This window comes from Mirounga leonina, unplaced genomic scaffold (assembly GCF_011800145.1).
Source record: "Mirounga leonina isolate KUSES-001 unplaced genomic scaffold, KU_Mleo_1.0 Mir_201, whole genome shotgun sequence".
Classification (NCBI taxonomy): domain Eukaryota; kingdom Metazoa; phylum Chordata; class Mammalia; order Carnivora; family Phocidae; genus Mirounga; species Mirounga leonina.
In genome coordinates this window covers 5,519,312-5,544,973 of record NW_023270504.1, presented here as the reverse complement: position 1 = coordinate 5,544,973, position 25,662 = coordinate 5,519,312, and the positions used below count along the sequence as shown (strand labels likewise).

Below are 25,662 nucleotides of genomic sequence, written 5' to 3'. Positions count from 1 at the left end.
TGATTCCAACCTGGAACTATAAATAGGTGGGGAGATGTGAGGTTGGGCAACTTGTATCAATCCTACTTTAAAGAAATTAAAGGTAAGTCTAATACAAGAAATCACCAAGTTGATTTGCGTAACTGCTTGAAAACAGGAAAGATTCTAAAGTATTACAGTAGTATCAGTTGTTGCTGAAATTCTGCTTTAGTATGTAGCTTTCATCAATGTATACTTTCCCCCACATCTGCTTAGTTTTACCTTAAAAATATTACACAAAATAGTATAAATGAGTTATGATATTTGGAAGAGTTGTTAATCTAATTCCTTCTGATAAACATCCAATACAATTAGGAGTTGCTAAGATAAAACTATTTTAAATGTTTCACTGATTATAATCTTATATTCAACTCTGTTGACAGTTTTATAGACTTGAGTCAACTGCTCAATTTGCATCACTCATTCACTTTTTAATATGAAAATACAAAAGAAATCCAATCTCATACAGTAATTTAGCTCCATCTGGAGCAAAAGCAAATGTAACAGAGTGATATTTAAAGACTGATATAGTTTTCCTATGAGGAAAAAGAAGCTTAAATAATGAGGAACTGAGGCTTTTTGGGGGTACATGATTGTAAAAGGACAAAGAAATTTATATTTGTCATTTATTTAGAGTCCAAATGTTCAGGATTGAGACTCTAAATGAGTCTTGTGTGTGCTCTTCTCTCTTAAAACAAAAAAACACAAGAAAACCAAAAAATACAAAGCAGTTTGTTTCCTACTGTTAAGACAATGCAAGGTGATTTTATCACTAAAAAATATTTCAAAAGTAGGGAAAAACTACAATAAGGAAATACTTGGATATTGGCATCATACCATAATGTAGTGAACACATGGTGATCTAGTTAGGATAGTGCTGACAAAGGGTGACACACTTTGGCTTCCAGAAGGCTTGCAACAGAGCTCCAAACAGAACAGAGCCCCAAAGTATAATTACTAGGTTAAAGGGCATGATGAAATTTTAAAAGTCCTCTGGCTCAGGTTTAAATAATTTTCAACAAAAATATGCATCTTGAACTCAAGTTCAAGATTCAAAGTTTTAAATTTTGAAGCAGATAAGCTGCATATTTATATGCAAAATTTATTTACTTTCTGGTACTTGAATTACTAACTCAGGACATAAAAAGACAGGATGCATAAAATATCCCTATGTATCACATCAAAAAATTAGACCTTAAGTCATTCCTTTATGAATTCCAAAGTTAAGCCTGTATTAAAGATTGCAAACTTTGCTTGCATTAGTTAATTTTTCTATGAAAATTCAGTGCTATCATAAAACATGTGAGAAAAATGTGGTATTAATCATCTAAATTGAGAATGAGAAGTAATTTTGTAATTCCAATATTGGGTTAAGCTTTTCCCAAGAGGTAGTTTGTACTGTACAAATACCGCAGCAGAGAATTATTCACCTAAATATTTCACATCTCTTTTTAGAGGCCAAAGTATACAAAACACAGTTTTTAAAAAACCTATTTCATATAAGTGGAAATCTCAACTTTTAAAATATTTAGGCTGGAATATATAAATATTATGAATACTCTAATAAAATGAAAAAGGAGGATTGAGTAATAAAGTTGGGTACCTTACTGAGGGTGGTCCCTTAGGCACAAGCCAAAGCTCCATAATAAGTAGGTCAGAACAGTGTTCTCGGCAATGGAAAAGAAACACTTGGTGAGGTCAGAAACTCCTAACAAGTCCCAGTATGCAGGCATACTTCATCATTCACCATCCAAAAGGCTGGTCAGAATCTTACTACTTTGACCTGACTTTGACTATCTGAGGAGTGTCAGGTAGAAACCTTTCTCAACTATTAAAGTGTAAATCAATGGCAAAGCAAGATTTTGCTTTAAAGAAATTCCTTTTATAGTCAGCTTTAATGGGACAGATTAATTACATTAAAATTTTAATAAGGTATTTGGAAAACATGGGAACAATTAAAAATCATATGTAAGCACCAAAATAATTTTAAAATCCTTTTTAAAGACACTTAACTGCTAAAATCCTAAAAGAAAATAATTTTAAATCAATATTGTTTACCTCCCTTTAAAAAAAAAACAAACCAACCAACCCTGAAGCTTGAATGAACTTTCTGGCAAGCAGATTCACAGAACCAAGATTCAGTCTAAAATAGCTAAGATTCTAAGTAAAATTCCTTCTGAGAGACATTCTATTAGTTCCTAGTCTAACTACATTGGAAATAGTATCTGAAAAAAACAAATCAATAACAGAGAAGGCTCATTCGTTATTTGGAATTTTCTGGAATAAAAAATCTTTCAGTGCATGTTATATCACCTGTGTTAATCAGTCAACTTAATGGCTCTTAATGGTAAAGCGTCTATTTTAAACAATAATGGTTTTGTTATTTCCTGCAGAGTGCCATTCAACATAAGCTTTACTTCAAAGCAGTTCCATCGGTATTTCTCCTTCTCTCCCTAGACATTATCTGTACCAACTATTTTCAAGAAAACATTTTTTTATCTTTAAAAAAAATCCATTTGTAAAACTATAATCTGTGACATCCTATGTCCAAAAACCACCATTTTAAATCTAGTCTTTTAGTCTTGTCCTTGCTACTTACCTGGAATTTTATTTCCCCATTTCTCTGAAGGACTTAAACTGTTGTGGACTGGTAGTTGATTCTTCTATCACTAAGTATTACAAAAGGAAAACTGATGTTGGCACACATATTCCAAATACAGCTTTTAATGGAACCTGAGCGAAATCTCCCTCTATTTTTAGTCTTTCATAGTCTGGAAATTTAAAAGCAATCCTTAAATAATAAGAAAGCTAGAACAACACAATCTAATAACAAAAAATGTCACATTCAGGACACTCTGAATGCAGACACTCATAATCCAGTTTTACAGCTTACCGGACATTGTTTAATGATCATCTCTCAGATCTGACATGATCTTGCCTTATTTAAGTATTTGCCTTATGTTTCTACTTTATTGAAAGTTACCCTGTTACCCCTCACCCAAACACATATAAAATATTCTACTTTTCCTTTTAATACTTTACAAGCTGATAATTTTCATCACCAGTAGTGGACCTTTTTATTACTCACCTCCCGCTCCCAAAGTATACCACTAATATAAGGATCAGATTAGAAAATTTAGCATCTTTTTAAAAAATGTGCTTTCTTCTCCCTATATAAGTGCCCACTATACAATTTGTGAATGATATCTGTTACATATTATAGCACCTACGTACCTGCCCCTGTAAGAATTCACCTTAGTCTTCCACGACCCTGCCTTGAACAGTCAGAAAAAGCCAATAGCCAGAGTTTAAAGAAAAGCAGTTACCTTCCTCAGACCAAATTATTGGATAAATGGCCTTGTCATTATGGCTTAACACTGATATGGCTATAACATAGGGACCCATCCCTGTTTTCCTTTAATAACAGTGTGACCTGACCACAACTTTTTAAAGTCTAGACTAGTTTTCCATATGTTTTACATATTTTATTCTGACATATCTTTTAAAAACAGAAGGACGCAAACATTTGCACTTATCAATCCCTTTTTCTTTAGATGTGGTTTGACTTCTTTCCTTCAGGTCTTTGTCACCAAAAAGCAAGCTCTGATTTCGATACTGCCCATTTGCTATGAAAATATCAGAAGGGGTCATCTTCAAAGCAATACTCCAGCTGGGCTTATTCACTGATTAGCTGCATAATTTCTTCTAGGACATGTGTAACAGACACAACATATATAGGATTTCGATTTGGGTTTTTCTTTTCTTTTTTTTTTTCCTAGGTATGATTCCCACTTCTCATTCATATTTTCTTTTCTTTGAATATATTGCACAATATTTTATTATTAAAAAAGATTTTATGTCTCAGGCAAAAAGTTTTTCTCCTTCACTCAGGAGGTGCTAATGTGTATTATTCTCTAAAAGAGGTAAGTGGTTGTCTGTGTGGCCATCCTCAAAGGGGACCTACGGAGAAGAGAAGACCAAAGCATTAGTTAGTAAGGAAAACATTCCTTACATATTCCCTCTAAACACAACGCTTTATTTTGGGCAATTTCTTTCTGAGCACCAAAAGCTATTGTTTAGATTTAACAATGGTACTATGAGTTAGAGGTCAACACCATTTATATTGTAGCACTTACAGAACTGACAGGTTTGTAGGATCCAAGTCTGAAACGACAGTAAATTATTTCAACTATAAATTTCCCAATTCCATGTAACATGCCTGTAATAAAAAATAAGTTGTTTTTAATAAAATGATGCTTTTAGTGAAATTATTTCCTAAACTGTTACATAAGAATAAAAAACTCCACTAATTACAATGGAATAGATCAAGAAAGGAAACAAAGCAGTTTGCTTGATTCATTTCCACGGTTAAAAATAACCAGACAGTTGAATTTTAAAACAAATGTATTTCTTTTCAAAATCACAAGGCCACATAATTCATGACCTTGACAAAGCAATCTTTTCAAGGATACTTTATACATCTCACACTCATACCACTTTGAAAAATAAATAATAGCACCCCAAATTTAAACAAATTTAAATAAAGTAGTGACAAGGTCTTTCATAGGAAAACCTATTCATTCATTTAAAATATATAATTCAAAGCATACAAACCTATACAGCTCCATGTAATATTGAATAGGGGTTGGGGATAGAGAAGGAACAGTTTCCTTTCTTTATCTATTGTACTTAATGCTCAGATTTTCATGATTACGATTCCGTATATTATCTTTGAGATAATCTCATAAGCTCAGGACAAAAAAAGCCCCAAATCATAAAAGCAGCATTGACTGAAAATTCTGGTTGCACATATTACATGGTTCAAAGTACAAGACGTGATTTTACATACTGTACAGTTAAAAATACCTTAAATGAAAAAGAAAATTTACATTCAAATGTCTACTATTTCTAGGCATTTTCTCATCTGATCCTATAACACACTTATAAGTTAGATATTATTATTCCCATTTTTATAGATGAGAAAACAATTTCAGAAAAGGCACATGTCCTATATTACAAGGCTACCACCATGTAAATGGCAGAACTTGGATTCATTCAAGGATCTTTCTAGCTCACTAAGTAATCCCCCTTAAATCACTGAATGCAGTAAACTTAACGATGTTTAATGCTTAATCAATATAATTTTGGAGGTTTGGAATTAAATCTTACAGAAAAAAATTTTTTAAATATCAAAACATGGGAATGTATATATTTCTTGCTTCTTCTAAGTAAAAGCACCTTAATTTCAGTGTAACACTTCTAAAAATTAGACAAAAAAGGAATGAATCTTAACCTGTTGTTGAAAAGATTCCTCCAACAATACCACAGAGTCTTACAAAAAACTGCCAGAAAGGCATATGCTCCTCAGTAACTGTTACCATAAGAGAACTGAGATCATATTTCATAAATATCCCAGAGACTCCATGGCTGCCTGCAGCATGGTTAATGACACGTTCCTAAAAGAAAGGGGAGAGACAGGAGAAGGAGAAAAATGGGATTCACATCATCTGGTTACTTGCACAGTCCATATGAAGCCCTACAGCCCAACTGTACAAGAAGGATATCCAATCTCTTTATGAATTGTCCTACTAGACTAAGCTCTTCAGAGACCATCAAGTTATTCTGTATTCTGTGTGATTAGCTTCTAAGGAAATCAAAAGAGCAGAGTCACTTTCCTATTTTCTCAAAAAGGTCACTTTACTTACATACAAGTGTTCTACAGAGCTCAAGAGCTTAATAACTATATGGCATCTTCACTGACCAAATCCATAAAAGCCAGGTTCATATTTTGACATACTTTTTGTAACAATTCTTTGCTAAGAATTTACAAATTAATTATATTTCTTGTCATTTAAATTATCAGATTTAGAAACAATTTCACTTTCTGTTGTCATTTTATTTAAACTGTATGAAATACAAGAAGAAAAGAGAATGCCCTCATTTGAAAGATCAAAATTTAAGCTACTGGTTTAGTTTTTAAAAGAAGTTTTCTCTTGAAAGGAATGCAACTAAAATCATAAACCTACCATAGTGTGTTCACTGAGCAAGAAAAGCTCTATTTCATTCCATCCTGTTTACACTTCAAAAATCAAGTCTGCAAACCTTGGAACTCTTCTGGATATTAATATTTGAATATTCACCATTCTTAAACAATAATAAGAAAACATGACCCCAGAATATATGAGAAGTCTGTTAAATTGTCCAATTCCAAAACTCTGCTCCTCATAATATTTACTTATAAGGCCCCTCCACCCTGAGACTGCAGAACATTTGTCCTCTTAGATGAATAAAAAGCACCAACTCAGTAGGAAGGCACGCCCTCTAAGTCTGCTATCTGAGCCACAAGAACCATGCATGCCCCAGGGTAGGTACACTAATTAAAAACTAACACAGAAATCAGAGAGTCCACTGGCAGATAAGAACTAATTATATCAATACAAGAGAAAACATTACAAAATTATTAAGAATAAAGTCATTAATACTATCATAGTTTAATATTTTGTTTAAACTGCATAGAAGGCATTCTAGATTTTTTAAATCTACTTCTTTTCTTGCTCTAAAGCATACTAATATCCATTTTTATTCATTAAAATATTAATGCATTTCAAAACTTCCACCAATTTTAAATGGGGTAGGGTACCAACTCTAACCTTATTTTGTAGCAGGACTATAAAATGCTAAAAAATATATATATATATCATTTTATCAGTTGGATTCAACTTACCCTTTCTGTCACAGAAAACTGATGGGTGTCTGCTGAAATTTTATATGTATGTAGTTTTGTTGGCACAACTGTAATAAAATATTGGAACATCTGGTTGTCTAAAACAAAAACAAAATGTGTTTTTTTTTTCATCAATCCAATAGCAACAATACTACTGCCAAATACACCTTCCTTCTGTTAAATACACTTAACTTGAAATTTAATGCTACTTATTAGTGTTTAACAACAACAAATTTAAAAGATCAATGAAAGCAATATACTCATACTTGGTAAACAAGCTCTCAATAAGCATAAAATGTCACATATACACACCTATTAGAAGATGTTAAAAAAATGAACTAGTCATTAGATGTCCTTAATAACATTATTATCCTTTTATCAAATGTGAAAAATAAAAGTAGCATTTCTTTATAGTACAGAAATTAGTAAGAATAAAGTTATAATAGTATAATCACCACAGAACATTTTCATTTTCTACTAATATCTTAAGATATACAAATAAACCAAAACTGAATTAGCCAGCCTTCGGATATATACAAAGAATTGATACGACAGGAGGAAGACAACAAACCTACTCACTTATGGTCTGAGGTTACTACATAATTCAAAGGATCCTATTTATAGTCTTCAGGCATTTTTAGGTTTAATACAAGTCATAAATATCAATATATTACCAATTATTAATTAACCTTAAACAGGTAACAGTTCACCTGTTAATGTTCAGTAGTTCTCTGGCCACAGCTTAAATGTTAATTTTCTAGGTCTATATTCTAGAACATGTTAATTTTCTAGGTCTATATAAAATTTAGAATTAGATATATCTATCTGTAGTTAGAATTAGGTAAGTAATAGGGCCTCATTACATTTGACATGAAAACAGATGTACCTCACACCACATAACTATCTATGGAAACTGTGTACAGGAATAAAATACACCAACCTTAAATATATGGTCTGATAAATTTTGACAGTTGTATTCGCCCACACGATCACCACCACAGTCAAAATATAAAACATTTTCACCACCTCAAAAAGTTCCTCCATACCCTTTTGCAGTCAATCCCCTCTATCTCCAATCCTAGGCCAACCATTAATCTACCTTCTATCATCACAGATTAGTTTTGCCTATTCTAGAAGTTTATATAAATGGAAGTACATAGAATGTACTTTTGTGTGTCTATCTTCTTTTGCTCAACCTTAGTGAATTTTTATTTCCATCAATCCAATTTCTCTTATCTTAGTGTAATTCAGAATAGGGGAGGGAAGGGTAAACAAGATAGGAGGGAGAGGTTAAGTGTAATGGTGTCTTCAAATACTAACATTAAACAAGTTTCTAATAAAATAAAACAAAACCTGTTTCAACTTTAGCACTTATTTTACCTACCACTTGTACCAATATAACTTTCAAAAATATGAACAGTATTTGACTAGTTCTTCTATTATTAGTTTCAACTGAATAGCCTAAATATTGCCACAGATAATATTAGGGCAGAAAAGTGTCAACTTTGTCCACCACCAATAGATGGCTTTTAATTGTAGATGGTCTTCAGTTTCATCCTTTGAGTCATTCTTTGATGTATGGTGAACTGCTCTATCTATGCTTAGTTTGGAGGTGTTTTACAAATAAACTATTGTGTCATAAACAGAGGAGTGAGCTGGAAGTGCTAGGAGAAAAAGGTGTTTAAGTCTTAAATATTAATGAACAAAAGATGAAACTGAGAGTGGCAAGGCAATAACCTATGCTGTACACATGGGTGGGATAATCATTTGGGGGGAAACATGATGGACAAAGGGAATCTCACCACATGTGAGGAGTGAAGTGCAATGAGTAATAACCAAAAGGGTCAAAGACACATGAAACGAAAAACTGGAAAACATTTAAGCTGTGGCCAGAGAACTACTGAAGGCCTTTTGATCAATGTTAATTCAAGGAAAAGCCATAAATTTGTGAGATAATTTAATGGCCAGGTCGGGGAAAGCTGGGGGCGTGGGGTAGGGAGGGGAAGTGGATGCTGTTGAATGAAATTTTGTTGCAAGCCACAAATTGTTCCAAAGGTGTGGGTCTGTCCGAATTGGTACAGCATTCAAGATCTAAGTACTAAGTAATCCCCTCAAAACTTCTGGGGAGCATCAAGGAGGGAGTGGTTACCTGACACAACAGATTTGTAATGCGGATTTTCTTTTTTCTTTTTGGAAAAAGAAGCCCAATAAAACATATAGTAGTAAGGAGAAGAGTACACCTGCTTTAAAACTTTGAATAACCTACTGACACTGGTGACATTTTATAACGTAACTTAGTCTTTGTGAATTTAGGAACAGGTAAACTCAAAAACAGCCTTTTGAAAATTAATCTGTTTATATTTAGAATTGTTTCTGTACAAAAATTTAAAGTCATTTTAGCATCTTGAAACAAAGTATTAACCAACATGTTTTCAAATGATCATCTCCTAAGTAACATCTACTGTATATCTGTATACAATGAACTACACATAAAGATGAGATTATATACTGAATAAAGCTTATGATTCTCAGAATTTCCAAATTTAGTATACTCAAGTTTCCTTAAGTGACCCATACAAACATAAAATACTTAGGAATGTAACTCAGTATTCCAAGTAAAACATCTTTGATGTATCTGATTACAACATTATGATAAAAGAGTAAAATACTGAGAAGAATATTAATAAATCTATTTTAGCTAATAAAAAATGAAATCCTTAATTACAGTTTTGCAAAGGCTAGACTTCCTAGTAGCACAGGAAGCTTTACATGTCCTTAAAAGGTCATACAGGTGGGGCATGTCACACAGTAGGACTATTTCAGTAGAGGAAAGGCAACCAAAAACCTTCAAGAAATACAAGATAGATTCCTTGTTATAAAATTAAGAAAATAATCCATCCATATTTGGATAAACCTAAATTTTAAATGGAATGGAAGGTTAAAAAGTAATAGAAGGTATCTATGCTATAATGTACTACTTCTTTTTTTTTTTTAAAGATTTTATTTATTTATTTGAGAGAGAATGAGAGAGAGAGCACATGAGAGGGGGGAGGGTCAGAGGGAGGAGCAGACTCCCTGCCGAGCAGGGAGCCCGATGCGGGACTCGATCCCGGGACTCCAGGATCATGACCTGAGCCGAAGGCAGTCGCTTAACCAACTGAGCCACCCAGGCGCCCCTATAATGTACTACTTCTGACTGTGTTAATAACTAAGCTATTCTAGAATAACTAACTCTAGGTTTCTGATGTTTGTAAAATTCCCCAAAGAGGTTTCTAAAATGGTAAATATGCATTTTAGAACTTTAAACCTATACAAACAATTCTTCTTATAATGTTGAAACTTTTAGTTCTTATTCTTGCTTTAATGCATATGGAAAAGCAGGTAAGCCCTATTAACATATTTACTTTTCATTTATTTAGAGAGCTTTTAAATTCTGTTTCCTGCTTACTTATTTTTTTGTCTTTTTTTTTTTTCCTGCTTACTTCTTACTCTAATTTCTTTTGTTCTTATGGCTCATTTTTTAACATATAAATTTTATCCACAAGTAGGAAATTCTCTCTACATACATTTCCACATAAAATTATCAACCAGTTAATCTACTTAAAGGTTTACCTATTTGTCATAAGAGGATTATTAAAAATGTGTTAGTATTAAAGTTATAAAGGTAATTGCCTGCATGCAAATTCCCACAGTAATTATGAAATACTTACGATCTACAGCAATTTTTTCAGTTCCATCCAAAGGATTAATAATTCCTGGAACAAGCTCTCCAAAAGACAAATGATCTATTCTGTGAGAAAAGTTGTAAGCTAAGAGGAATAAAATAAAACAAATTAAGTACAGAAATTAAATTATTCAAAACTACATGTTACTTACTGGTTCATATTCTTATCTAATCTCAAATGAAAAGATCTCAAATCTGTAAGTATACTATAGTATCTAAAACTACATTATTTTGAGAAAAATGCATATAATATGTGGAATTAAATGTATAACAGTAAGTACATTCTAACAAAATGCTATATCTCAAATTGTATAATTACATACAAATTAACTTCTACAAAATAGTACATCTAATCCTGATAACCAAAAATATAATAATAATAATGTCTTTCCTTGTCCAAATCATTTTATAGTAACAGGACTGTTAGAACTGGAATGATGTCCATGAGCCAAATAATGAAACTGATCAGATATATTTTTAATGCAAACCATTGCTAAACATGACAAACTGATTTTTTTATGGAATTTACTATTTGTTTTTGTTCTCTAAAGAAGACTTTATATTTTTTTTTAAGATTTTACTTATTTGAGAAAGAGAGCAAGAGAATACAAGCAGGGGGAGCGGGAGAGGGAGAAGCAGACTCCCCGCTGAGGCTGAGCAGGGAGCCCAATATGGGGCTCGATCCCAGGACCCCAGGATCATGACCTGAGCCGAAGGAAGATGCTTAACTGACTAAGCCACCCAGGCATCCTCTAAAGAAGACTTTAAAAACTAAGTTTTATGACAATGATTACACAAAACTAACAGGTATATTTTATATGTATACATGTGTCCCGATGTACAATTACATATTGAAATAAACTTCAAATATATATGCTCTTCATTATCCATAAAAATTAGCAGAAATGTGTACAAAGTGATATAAAGCACACCAAGGCTCTGCTCCCTAACCCTACCAACTTCTGAGCTATGAATAAAAAGACAGGTAGTTTAAAGGTAAGAGAAAATGGACTAGAGTCAATATATTTATTCATTTATTTTCTCCTTTGGCTATCCATTTTGACAACAGCCCACTTTGAAAACCCTACCTTACATCTGCACTCAAAACAAAACAAAAAAACCCACACACAACACTTTTTTCAATGACATCTTCATGGAAAAAATTTCAGAAACTGCTTACAGTCATGGTTGACAAGTGCTGCCAAATGTGCATGACCTCGGGGATGTGGAATGGCCCTGAAAAGAGGAAAAAAAGATTAAAGTACTAATACTTAAACATATAACTAATTAAAACCTGAAAGAGGATCTTTCCTAAGTTATATAACTGTCTTAATATAAAATAAAAACATACTTGTCCTATGATTTAAGGAGGTAAGTCTACTCATCTCAGCCATGCATTAAACTGGGGGCTGCCAAACGGTTTCTGTGAAGTTATTTTAGGCTTTGTGGGTCAAGATGCAAAACTGAAGATATTATGCAGTTAGTTACATAAGACGAGAGAAACATTTTCACAAACTTATTGACATTCAAAATATAAGAGTAATAACTGAGTACTTTTTTTGTAGTTCAGGTATTTTTGCTGGGAGATAACATTTTCCTTAACTAGGGTTTAGAGTCAGTGTTCCCTATTTTCAAAATTGATCACAAAGATTTATCCGTTATGAAGATCTAGAATGAAATTTTACATATTTTATCTTTGAAAATATTAATCCAGGGGCATATCTTTTAACTGAGTATATTCGTTACTTGGATAGAACTCTAGGAGGTTCTCCCCTTGGTATTTCCTTTTGGTGTGTCGTTATATAACACAGATTGATCACTTGCAATTTAAGGCAGAATTTCCTCAAGCGCACAGTTAAATACATTTTGAAGTGTGGAAATTTCCTTTGCACCTGCATCAAGGTCATAAAACACTTCAGGAACTATAGTTTGAGGTTGGAAAATACATACAAGTATAAGAATGGAGATCTTGCTTCTTGTTTTAACTTTTGACAGTCAGGCTGTCCCAGCATGGAAAGCAAGAAGAACCACTTAAAATCATTTGACATTACTTATCATTGAAATAACCTTACCACAATTTAAGTTTCATATATTAACGCTGTTTTTCTTACAATTTTTGACTAAATTCATTAAGAAACATGATCCAGTCTGCACAAAACTTAACTTCCAAAACTATTCAGTGTTCAATAAAAACAGATGACAGTTTTCTTATTCAGAAAAATTTCCATCTCAGCCCTTAGCTCAAAAAAAAAGGCACAAAAAAAAAAACTAGACCACTGCTAAGCTGTCAAGCTGTCGTGTAGTAGGGCAAGTTGGAATATTTAGCTTTTCTTTCTGACAGAAGTTCGTGGAAATGACAATGCTTAAGTCCATGAGAGCAAATGAACTTCACCATCAACATTATCAATAATATGACAGATCCAAATATTTTCTGTGAAGTACTGCCGATGATACTAATGGATAAACCACAGGCTTCAAACACCTTACGTTTTCACAAGTCTTGAAAATTTATCCACATAAGCCTTTTTTTGCTTCATACCTATTTACCACCAGCAACACACTGATGTTCTCTCAATTTCTTTAAAAATATTTTTGTCTGTAGTTGTTCCACGCAGGCTATCTGATCACTTCAAACTCACCACTGACTCCTCAAAAAAAAAAAGACAAAAACAATAAGCAGTATTGGTAACGTCTGCTCACTCAGCAAGAGCTAAGGGAACCCACTATCACCTGCCAGGCTTTTAACTGACTATTGGACAATGCTTTCACTGTCCTCAGCTGCCAGGGCACTTTTCTCACCAAAAAGCTAATTCTCCAAAGCAAATTTATTTTCCCTGGATGCATTTCTTTGGTTGGTGCAAACACACACAACCTCATCAAGCTGCCGCTAAGTGGCTTTCCTTCCTCAGCTAACCAGTGAGTCACGTGTCACCTACTTCGGCTACAGTCTCAGTTTCATTTTTTATTTTTACAAAGAAATTCTGCCTGTGCTTAGATATTCCCTTTAAAATTTTTTAATTTCCTGAGAGCTAGTAACGTTGTGATGAGTGCTTAGTCTGGTGATATTTACATCTCCTATATCCTTTCAGCACAGCTATGGTGTCCCTGCATAATAAACATGATGTTCTGAAGTCAAATTTGATAAAATAATCCACACTCCACTGTGCCTTAAGAGTACGTTGGAAACCTGTATTTCTTTTTCTTTTCTGACAGAGTAATACAAGCAATCAAATGTTGTGGTACAGCAATACACAAGGCATTTGTAATGCTGTCCAGCTCTAACTGTTATAACTTGTTCTAACTTGTAGGGCACCAAGTAGCAGCACCAAGTGATGAGTCATACCCAGTGTCTGTCACAATTGCTCAAATCCTGGTATTGTAGTGCACAAGGAGCCACATGTAAACAAATACACATGACTGTTCCAGTAAAACTTTATTTTTGGACACTTGAAATCTAAATTTCATATATTTTTCATGTGTTATGATACATTGTCCCATGTGATTTTCAGTGAAGGAAAGATTGTTTTGAAAACTAGAGGGCTGGGAGGAGGCATTTTGGGTTGTCACAATCACTGGGAAGGAGTCACAATCAGCATTTAGCAGACAGCAGCTAGGGAAGCAAGGCATCCCGCAACAGAGTGACACTCTCACACACAAAAATGCCACTCTAAGTGGCATTCATGTAGGTGAAAAACCTATGAATAATGATCTGAGTCTAGAACTTAACTCCATTCAGCTACACAAAGTACTTTGTTGTAGTTTCAATATATACTAAATTTTCCTAGGAAATGGGAATATTATACTTTTTTTGGTTTGCAGTATCACAAAGAGTTGTTCCCTATTTCAGAATCAACAGAAATACCATTCATGATATTTGAACGGCCAATACATCTGTTTCATTCAGCATATGCAATTGATGTATACCTACTGATTCTACGTGTATGTGGCAAGTGTCTGCCTACTCCATTACCTTACTTAAGGTACTCCCGTTCAAACATTTGATTATTGAAATACATATTATTGTTACAAGTCGTGTTCTTTTTATTTCTTCTTTATAATTACAGTTGAGGATGATATTGTATCTTAGAGGTAACATGAGATCTTCAAAATGATCAATAATGAATTTGGTAAACATAATACCAAAAATTAGGAGTGGGTTTACAAGATATCCCAGAGATGATAAGGATAAGATACAAACCAAATATTTTTCCATCTGGCCTCTCTCATTCATGGCATGAGTTATCACATGGAGAGAGAAGTTAAACTGGGAATAAAGGCCATAATATAGAGGCTCATGAAATATTAGTCGAAGTTTCCCTCTTTTAGTTTGGGAGTGGGATATTGTTTGTATCCACAAGTGCAATAAAATCTTCTAAAATTCTTTGAGCCAACTATTATCTGTAGTTGCATGATACCAAGAAATTCTAAGCTATAGAATTGATCCTGGCAATAGCAAGAAAACAAAACACGAATGTTAAGAAGAATGGGACAACAAAAACAAATGTTTGATCTGATCACTGTAAACACTGAATAATTTTGCATAAAAGACTTAAGCTATTTATTTCTATATATAACAAAAAAAATCTCCAGCAATGCTTTTTCCTGCTTTATGGCCTTTCCCTCAGCCTGGATGCCCTTTCTCCTCTCTATATAAAATTCCTAATCATTCACTAGTGTTCAAAGGTTTTCCTCAATGAAGCCTCTGCTGATGTGCAGGGTAAGTCAGGTACCCTATTATATAGTTTCTTATTGGCCATACTTCTCCTATACAACTATAATTAAATAATTATTAGTGTAATTCACTATTCAAAGTTTGGATTCTCTCACAGAATGTCAGCACCATAAAGGCAAAAACGCTTTTTCTTTTTTTCACCATTTCATCTTTAGTATCTGGCATGGTACATGCCATAGACAAGTTCTCAAAAAATGCCTTTTACAATGAAGAATTGTTTAGCTCTGCAACTCTAGATGGATGGAAGAAAGGAAGGGAATAAGGGAAGCAGGGAGAAAGGGAGAGGTCAGAGAATCTATTTATTTATTCAGAAATTTACCAAGTGTTTATATCCTATGACAATTTCTCTGCTGGGTGCTGCTCATGAAGGTAGGTGGTCTGATATTTTTCCTTAACTTTTACCTACTTTATCTCAGGCACTACAAATTTCTTTTTTTTTTTTTTCAATTTTTTTTTTTAATTTATTTGAGAGAGAGAGAATGAGAGAGATACCATGAGAGGGGGGAGGGTCAGAGCGAGAAGCAGGCTCCCTGCCGAGCAGAGAGCCTGATGTGGGACCCCGATCGTAGGATTCCAGGACCATGACCTGAGCCGAAGGCAGACGCCCAACCAACTGAGCCACCCAGGCACCCTGGCACTACTAATTTCTAACTACATCAAAATACTTGTCTCAAATTAGCCAGGGTTTACATTTTGGTGATGATTATCAAAAGGAAAAACAAAACAAAAATCTAATACCATCCACAACATGAACAAATTAATGAAATGTCTAGGTAAGAGCTTCCTGGCTATTAAAACTTGGCAAGTAGGTTTTCATTCATATCTATCTACAGCTCATTTACTTTATTTATAAACTATAACATAACTGTTTTCCTTTTGTTTTGAAGCAGTTGTTAAGTCTTCTCCATCCTAAGATCAAAGCCCTGAACACAAATCTCAAAACATCAAAAATATAGATACACAACACTTTAAGCAGCCCTTTAGTAATTACATATTATTTGATTAGCAAAGAATTTACTTTTAAACCAAACTGCCAACTTGTCTAAAGTATTTTCAGTAAGGGAAAAGAACATACTTGCCCACAGTTATGTGAAAATTCCCTGCTACTTTATTGACATAGAGATGACCATGAATCCTGCAAGCATCTGGAGGCTGTGAGGAATCATCTTCCCTGTTACAACATGAGAGGAAGGATTACTGACAGCACACTCGACAGTCACCATTCTGTGGTGGGAAAATTTTGTAGAAGGGGGAAAAAAACATTGCTAGAAATATATTTACACAAGTCTGAAATTCCATGGTTCTTCATATCTAACCACAGGATTAAGGCCAATGAGAGTGGAAAGTTTAAAGGAATTCATCCAATAAAAACATATTTTGTCATCTGTTTCTGGCACTTTAGGGGTCAGGGGAAGATGGAAGTAAGAATGAGGGAAGGACAATGACAGTTTCTTCTTAAGCAAATGTAAAACCTCTGTATAGTTTTAAATTTAAATGATCATTTTCGTGATTACAGGATTTCTAAATATCACCTACTCTAACCTATAAAAGAGAAAAAAAGTGAAATAAAAACACAAAATTCCTAACCAAAATTTATACATCCTTATAAAATAATGACAAATGTAATTAATTTGTTCTTAAAACCTAACATAATTTTATATGGAATTTACCATACACACATAAGAGGAAATTAAATGAAAATAATATTATTTGTGATAATCCTGATCAATATCACAGGCTATAAATTTAAGAGTAAAAAGAAATCTTCATCATACAGAATGATTACATTTTCTTGAAGAAATATGAGATTAGAGAATAAACCAATACTAAAACTGTCATAGTAAATTCATAATAAATAGACGTACATTTAAAAATTACATCTCACCTTGGTGGAAGGGCTGTTGATGCACTCTTAAAAGCACTTTTAAATATCACATCTTGAAGTGAATGTTCTTCTTGCAGTCTACTCTGAATCAGCTGCAGCATTCTAAATACAACATAAATAAGCAATAGTTAGAAATACAGTAAGGTACACAAGAAAGCCAACTTTTTTTTTTTAAAGATTTTATTTATTTATTTGGCAGAGAGAGACACAGAGAGAGAGGGAACACAAGCAGGGGGAGTGGGAGAGGGAGAAGCAGGCTTCCTGCCGAGCAGGGAGCCCGATGTGGGGCTCAATGCCAGGACCTGGGGACCATGACCTGAGCCGAAGGGAGATGCCCAATGACTGAGCCACCCAGGCGCCCCGAAAGCCAACACTTCTTTAAAACTAACAATGGTTAGCTGACTTATTAACCCATACATTTATTATTATAGGTCTTGATTCTAAAATAAAGTACCAAGTTTTCTTTGGTCATTTCCTTAAAAGAAGAAAAAGTGAGGTGGGGTGGCTAAAGGTTTAACAGCTGAGGTCCATAAGCATGTCTGATTGCACTGATAATGGATGTGCAGTCAGAGTCACTAAGAAGGAGTTTCTGCTCACCTGGGTATCTAAACTCATCTTTCATGCATGCATGAAGCTATGACAAAATTCTTACTTTTTATCAGGTATTGAATAAAGTGTTATAGATACAAAGAATAAGACAAGTACAATAGATTTGGTGGACTTAAGTGGGAGATTACTGGGGTATAAACCCATACCACAAGCATTTAATCCTCATTACAAAATAGGCCATCGTGCCATTTAATATCACCTGGTGTCTCCTTTACCAAGAAATCTAAACATTATTCTATGACAAGACCATTCTAAACAAAATATTATACTCTACCTATACTTTTTAAAAAGAATATCAGCATCTTCAGATTTACACATCTAAAGACTTAAAATATTTGGATCTAATGCTAGCAGAAATTATACGTTTCTATTTGTTGTGTGTCTTGTATTTCCAGAGTCCAGTTTTAGTGCTGGGTAGTGGGAAAAGAGGTTGATGACAGCAAACTGTGTGTGTGTGTGTGTGTGTATGTGTATAACTTCTGCCTCAAATATACCAATATCCAAGCTTATATTCCATGTATGAAGATATGTAAAAAAAACTCTATGATGGAAAACAGCCATTATTTTAATAGTAAAAACATAATCTCTGCTCCCACTTACTACTAGTCTTGGACACTGAATAAAATTCCAGATGAAAGAAGGCTTCTCACTTTAATATTTCTGTATTAAAGTAATGTATTTCATCTCTGGATGGCTTTCTAGTCTAAGCTCCAGAAGCCCAGAGACACCTAATATTCAGTTCTTTTGTTTAACTACATTTGATTTCAACCTTAATTTAAAAATCTCCCCAAATGGTGAAACTGGAAATTAAAAGAGAAAGGCCTTTGAAATGTACTTAGGGACTAGAAAGGGAAAAAAAAAAAAATGGGTGAAAAAATTTTTTTTGCAATAATCTTAAGTAAAGCCTTTGTAAGCACCAAGACATAGCCTGGAAACCGAAAAGAAAAAAAAGCAGTATATGGGAGCAAGGGTGGGGGAACCACTTATAACAAAGGACTACTTTCTTTAATATACAAAGGATTATTTAAAATTATTTTTTAAAAAAAACCAACAACCAAGCAAAATGGGCATATGGCACAAATAAGCAGTTTCAAAAGAAATACAAACGGGGAAAAAAAATCCACAAAGATATGCAACTGATTCATAAGGAAATGCTAATTAAACAAGTGTAATACCATTTTTCACCCACAGAATTGGCAACAATAAGTCTGGTTATACCCACTGTTGGTGAGGTTGTATAGAAACAAGTACTCTCATATAGTTTTGGAGTACAAGTGAAGATATTTTGGCATCTTTCAAAACGTCTCTTTTCCCAGTTTTATTGAGATACAATAGACATATACTGTGTAAGTTTAAAGTGTACAACATATGATTTGACATATGTATATATTGCAAAATGATTATCACAATAAGTTAACAACCATCACCTCACATAGTTACAAATTTTTCTTTGTAATAAGAACTTATCAAAATGTTAAATATCCTCTGAAAGAGAAGTTCCATTTCTAGAAACCATACACACACACACACACACACACACACACACACACACATATTCACACCAGTATGTAAGGAATTATGTTCAAGAATTTTCATTGAGCATTGTTTTTAATATTAGAATCCTTTTTTTTAATATTAGAATCCTGCCAACAATCTAAATGCCCACTGATAAGGATCTAACTTAATCAACCATAGTTTATCCATAAAATGAATACTCTATGTAGTGAAATGGGAAGCTATCCAAAATACCAGGCTAAGTGGAAAAAAGCAAGTTCTAGAACAAATGTACAGAATGATCCTATTGGTATTAGGAAAAACTAACATAAGCAAATATGCAAATATACAGAAAATTATAAATGAACAGAAAATTTCTAGAAGGTGACACAAGAAATTTAACTCTGGTTATTACTGCTAGTCAGTGGCACTAACAGTAATGATGAAGAGGCTTTTACTTTTAATTTATATCCTTTACTTCATATCCTTTCTATTCAAACTGAACTTTATAAATGATCAGATATTGCTTTATAAATTTTTAAATAGTTAATAAAATTTTAAATAAAAACTAAGATATATTTATGATTCAAAGTGCATCAGAGAAAAGATTATACATGACTTTAAGATCTGATAGTTTTTGAAATTGTAAAGGTTATATTAATTACTATAGTCTGCTAATAATTCATCCCAAAAACTGACCAAATATGTTAATCTATATTATTAGCATATGATTAGCAAATCTATATGATTTGATTAAATATGTTAATCAAATATGTGAATTTGAATAATTCACAAAAGACAAAATAGAGAAAACATGATCTAGATTTCTATGGACCACAATACTTCGTTAACTTATTACCTCTGCCACTCTTTTTGCTGTGGTGAAAGATCAAATATTGCCTGAAATAAAGGAAAACATAATCACTAGCACGGTCAATTTCTCTTGGCTTTTATATCATAACTTTAAAATTTTTTCTTTGAGCAAGAAAATTTATAGTGTTGGTAGAAACAAGTATTCATGATTTATATTTAATCTTCTGTAAGTAAGCTAAAAAATGTAATATATAATATTCTAACTCAAAACCAATATAAAGAAATTTAACTAATCACAAATATTTTCCAGTTACAGTTATCTACATTTATAGAAATGACTGCAAGCTGGTAATCTGTCTATATACAAAATGGTATTTTAGGGCTTGCGATCATTTAAATGATACATGCATGAAAGTTTAAAAAAAAAAAAACAGAAAGCTCAACTATAATATCTAAGCATCGAAAGCCCATATTCTTGCTGGGAAAAATACCAGATGAGATCAACATTTTTTTTTAAGCTTTATTTATTTAAGTAATCTCTACACCCCACATGGGGCTCACACTCATGACCCCAAGATCAAGAGTCACATGCTCTTCCAACTGAGCCAGCCAGGCGTCCCAAAATCAACAATTTTTGAAACAAGCTAAACAATGGCACTGTAATTCCCAAATGTACTAATCAATAAGGAGTAATTCAAGAAATTTATCTAAGCACTAGCTTCATCAATTCAGTCAGACGAGATGACTTGTAGAATCAGAAGAAAATATGCAAGCTTTTCATGGTTTGTGGCAATATCCACAATTTAAGTTTGCAATAACAAAGACCACTTTTGATTTTTATAAAGGCAATTCATAACAAAGCATATCAATTCTACTTTTTAAATTTAGCAATATTAATTATCCTTCCATAATCAGGCCCTAACCTACTATTCTCTCTCTACAAAATCCCCAGTTCTTTAATAAAAGTGGAAGAATCCCTCATTTCATCAAACAGTTCTACCTCTCTGCCTTTGGTAATTTAATTATACCAACCTGGAAACGTCCTCTCCTGTAATTGTGACCCTCATGTATATCTAAATCCTATATACCATATCCTCCAGGTTAAATTGCCCCCATCTTTCTGATTACAGTGAAATTATCTCTGATTACTCCTCCTGCTGATCTTATCTACAGCATGCTTCCCAACCTTTTTTCCACCACAGCGCACAAGGAAAATGCTAACATCTGTAAAACACACCATGGTGAACAGAGGAGGCTGCATGCGATTGCTTCCCAGTTACCTTGTAAATAAAACTTTTGACAGTGAGGGATAGGATTCTTACTTTGACTTCCCAAAACTGCATAGTGTAGTATATGGCATGGGGGTAAAGGAACTACTGAGTAGCCAACTTCATGCTAGATACTCTGCGAATTAATTTATTTCACTTAGCCTTCAGAACAACCTGTGAGTTTGTTATCATTCTTGCCTTTTTTATACGAGGAAGAAGCTCAATAGGTTCAAAACTTTTTCCAACATCACAGACCTTAAGAGTCAGTATACAAACCCAGCTCTGTCAGATTCCTCACATTTACACAGTTTTTAAATTCTTCTCTTTAAGTAAAGAAATAGGAATGAAATATAATGGTAAACAGCAAAATAGTAACTCTCACAGCATATTGTATGATCATGATTTGGAAACTAGTAAAGTTATTAGGGCTAAGTTTTTAATATTCAGAGTGCATATTAGGACAGCAAGTTTGAAAACAAAAACAAGTAAAAAATATCTCAAATAATTTTACATTAATAACTCTTACTTAATATTTTAATATAAATTAAGACAAAGGAATGGAGACTTACCAGAAATATTGTTGAACATTTTAGAAATTACTAATAAAAAGTATACAATTGAATATTTTTAAGTTCCTGTCTGGTCAAGACATAACTTCTAATTATATGACAGTTAAATTTAAATAAAACGTTCCTGTTCCACAAATGACTGGAAGAGATGGCAGAACTGTTTACAATGGAATAATCAACAATCTTGTTACAATTACATAATTCTAACATATTCCTTAGTGCCTAATACCTAACAAGGCACTATACTTCATTTTGTGAAACACAGAAGAAAGAATAAAGTTAATGCTTCTCAGGAGCTTAAAATCTAACTAGAGAGACAAGCTCTCCAGAAAAATAGATATAAACAAAACCAGGGACTTAACAAATGTGCAGGAAAAAAAGAGTAGGAATGGGAGACACTCAGAATACGGAGAGAATGCTAAAGAAAAAGAATAAGTAAATTTTAGAGGTGAAGTTCAAGATGATTAAGTTTCCTCATAACCAAATTGTCACAGTGTTCAAAGAAACAAAATGAAGACACAGTCTATATTATTTTATTTTTTTTTAAAGACTGTATTTATTTTTTTGACAGAGACACAGCAAGAAAGGGAACACAAGCAGAGGGAGTGGGAGAGCAGGAAGCCCGATGCGGGGCTCGATCCCAGGACCCTGGGATCATGACCTGAGCCGAAGGCAGATGCCCAATGACTGAGCCACCCAGGCGCCCCTATATTATCATTTTAAATTGCATCAACATGCTGGAAATTTTCAAGAACTTATGCAAGACTGCATACAAGGGAGACTAAATTGAGAAAAGAGCCCAACACATAATTCATTTCATGGCCCAGAGAAGTCTATGTAGGAAACAAGGAAAGTCCGTAACTCAGAGAAAGAGAGGAACAGGTGCTAAGACAAAGAGACACCTGAGAAAGAGGCAGTCCCCACCCTAGGAGCACTTTCAGGAGTTCAATCAAGTGCCAGAGACCACATGGTGAGGACATTCCACAGCAGTGTTATTCCTAGCTTACATGTGACCTGGACAGTGTTCTAAATTAAGCGAGACTACTGCCACGGCTGGCTGCTAATGAGGACTCACACTGGCTAAAGAAAGGAGGAGTTAGCTTAGTGAAATGTAGCCTGTCAAAACAAGCACAGAAAAGGAAATTTGGAGTGCCCTGGTGAACTATTCTGCCATCGTGGACCCAATACTGACTTCTCCCTTCCTTTTCAAAAAGCACCTGAAGCTCTAATATGACTTAAAAGAAGCACAGTATATCTAAACTTACACCCTTTTCTCCTTTCATCTAGGCCTGAAAAAAAAAAAGTGTGTGTATGTTGGAGAAGGGGGTGGTCAGATAAAAACTGACATAACTCAACAGTCTATGTCAACTCTCAATCACTTAATAGGCCACTTATATCTCATCCTAAGGATGAACAATAAATAAATGAATATAAAAAGATTAACTTGAAAAAAGTGATCAATCTCAGGTATGAGGGCTAATTTTCCTCTATGATACCATTCCTAGAAATAAGAAGAAAGATGTTAAGTTTTTCTAATTGTTTGTCAATAAAATTTACATCATAATGACAAAAAAATGGAATGATCTGTGATATATTAAAGATATAAAATAGAATCACTGAATTTGAAACTGTAATGAAGGCACTGAAAAGAAGATTGGTCCTGCTGGATCAAGGTAATCTCTCAGAACTCAGAGGCGAAGTTTGAAATATGCATCTAAAATAAGAATTGATAAGGATACTGAGAACCACTCCATGAAATTCAACATCATGTGGTAACAACTTTAAAAAGCAGCAGTAAAGGGATGCCACGGTGGCTCAGTTTGTTAAGCATCCAACTCCTGATTTCAGCTCAGGTCATGATCTCAGGGTAGTGAGACTGAACCCCAAGTTGGGGAGCCTGCTTAAGATTCTCTCTCTCTCCCTCTGCCCCTCCCCCTATTTCTCTCTCTAAAAAATAAATAATAATAATAATAATAAAACAGAGGTAAAAACATTGCTTTAAACAAATTTAAAGCAAATAAGCCAAAAAAAAAAAAAACCACTTTAAAATTCAGATAATTAAGATCAAAACCAAAATACAAAAAAACCCAAAAACCAAAAACCAAAAAACCCTACACCCCAAGGTAATCCAAACCTGGATATATGGGATAAATATTTGAATTATAAAAGCAAAAGAGGGCGCCTGGGTGGCTCAGTTGGTTAAGCGACTGCCTTCGGCTCAGGTCATGATCCTGGAGTCCTGGGATCGAGTCCCACATCGGGCTCCCTGCTCGGCGGGGAGTCTGCTTCTCCCTCTGACCCTCCCCCATCTCATGCTCTCTCTCTCATTCTCTCTCTCTCAAATAAATAAATAAAATCTTTAAAAAAATAAAAAAAGAAAAAAAAGAAAAGCAAAAGAAAAAAGCATTCAAGTAGATAAATATGTTACCTATGAAGGAAAAAATAATTGCATCAGAAGACAATGAAGGAATGTCTATAAAGTTTTGAATGCAAAACATCATAAAGCCGAATTATATCCTGAGCCAAACTTACATGTATGAAGAACAGAACAACATAGGCAGTCATGCTAGAGTCTATAAAACATAACCCACATATCCACATATTCTTACTGACAAGTCTCAAAAAGTCCTTCCACAAAATGATAAAAAATAAAGAATGGTAGAAAATAAAAGCAATAAAACATAGAATTAAAACTCAATAATTATTCTTAAAATAGTATGAAATGTAATGCAAATGTTAAAATGTCTAATAATTATCTAGATCGAAATTTCTAGATAATAGTTTAAAATGTGATAACATGGTACCTGAATTTGTAAGGTACCTAACCTCATAAAAATTACAGGGAAATCAATTTTTTGAGTGGGAATACAGGAGTTAGGGAGCAAAGAGATTCAGAGTGGCAATAACAAAGTTACCTTTACTTCAGAAATTTCTACTTAAAAAGTGTGCATCAAAAGGCATAGGCATTTTATTGCTATAAGCTAAAAATAATGTGATAATCAAAACTGACCTAAAGGCTTCCTTTTATTTTTTTCCTATGACACATTCAGCTATCTCTAATCCTCCTCCATCACCTCAGTCTTCACTTTGCAATCTGCTTAAAGAAGGGTTCACAACTGTCAATGATAAAAGAACTCAAGAATGCATGGGTAAACATAAGTACCACAATGCCAACTGAGCAGAGAGCAATTCTAAGTAGCTGGGAGTTCCCTTCCTTATTCTCTAAAGCTTCTTTAGAGCTAGTTATCACGACTTGTTATCACCTACTCCTGTCATGTGATATTTGCCCCTGTAATGTGATGGTGTTTCCTGACAAATTGGTTCTATCATACACAACTTGTGCTATGAAAACAATAGGAGAATGTCAGAATTTCACTAGCTTTGGGAAATGGAGGTTTGAAGGAGAGAAAAAAAAGTAAATGCATAGAAAATGTCTCCTCTTAGATATTGCTTTATTCTTCCTTATGTTAAGAGAATACAGCTGAAACATTTTTAAAGACTTAAATTTGCTAAAAGTAGAATAAAATTGGACACAGAATTTCCGAATCATTGGAGGAAAAGAAGAACATTTAATCATTATAGCAACTATAAGAGAAAAGGAAACTATCAGGAAGCATTAACAAAAAACATGAAACATGAATAAGGTTATAAAACAGACTTTAGAGGCTTATCCTAAATGCTAACAATGGTTATTCTCAAGGCTTTGGTATTAGAAATCTTCACAAAGAATACGGGTTACTTTTAAATTAAAAATACACGCACACACACACACACACATATATATATATTAAAAGCTACAAAACTAAAAGCAAATATCAAAACTGTC

At 33.6% G+C, this 25,662-nt stretch overlaps 1 protein-coding gene across 3 annotated transcripts in view; it reads right to left on the bottom strand.

Annotated features, from left to right (window-relative positions):
• Positions 1 to 428: 428 nt before the first annotated feature.
• The window catches only part of ERGIC2 (ERGIC and golgi 2), a 39,328-nt gene continuing 14,094 nt past the window's right edge, over positions 429 to 25,662 (bottom strand). For all 3 annotated transcript variants that reach the window (XM_035027984.1, XM_035027986.1, XM_035027985.1), the window contains 9 exons: positions 20,046 to 20,086; positions 17,084 to 17,185; positions 16,274 to 16,369; positions 11,647 to 11,702; positions 10,453 to 10,551; positions 6,743 to 6,840; positions 5,312 to 5,474; positions 4,155 to 4,237; positions 429 to 3,978 (listed from right to left, as the gene is read on the bottom strand). In XM_035027984.1, coding sequence (XP_034883875.1) covers positions 3,916 to 3,978; positions 4,155 to 4,237; positions 5,312 to 5,474; positions 6,743 to 6,840; positions 10,453 to 10,551; positions 11,647 to 11,702; positions 16,274 to 16,369; positions 17,084 to 17,185; positions 20,046 to 20,086 — 801 coding nt within the window. In that variant the 3' untranslated portion in view covers positions 429 to 3,915. The remainder of the gene's footprint in view (positions 3,979 to 4,154; positions 4,238 to 5,311; positions 5,475 to 6,742; positions 6,841 to 10,452; positions 10,552 to 11,646; positions 11,703 to 16,273; positions 16,370 to 17,083; positions 17,186 to 20,045; positions 20,087 to 25,662) is intronic.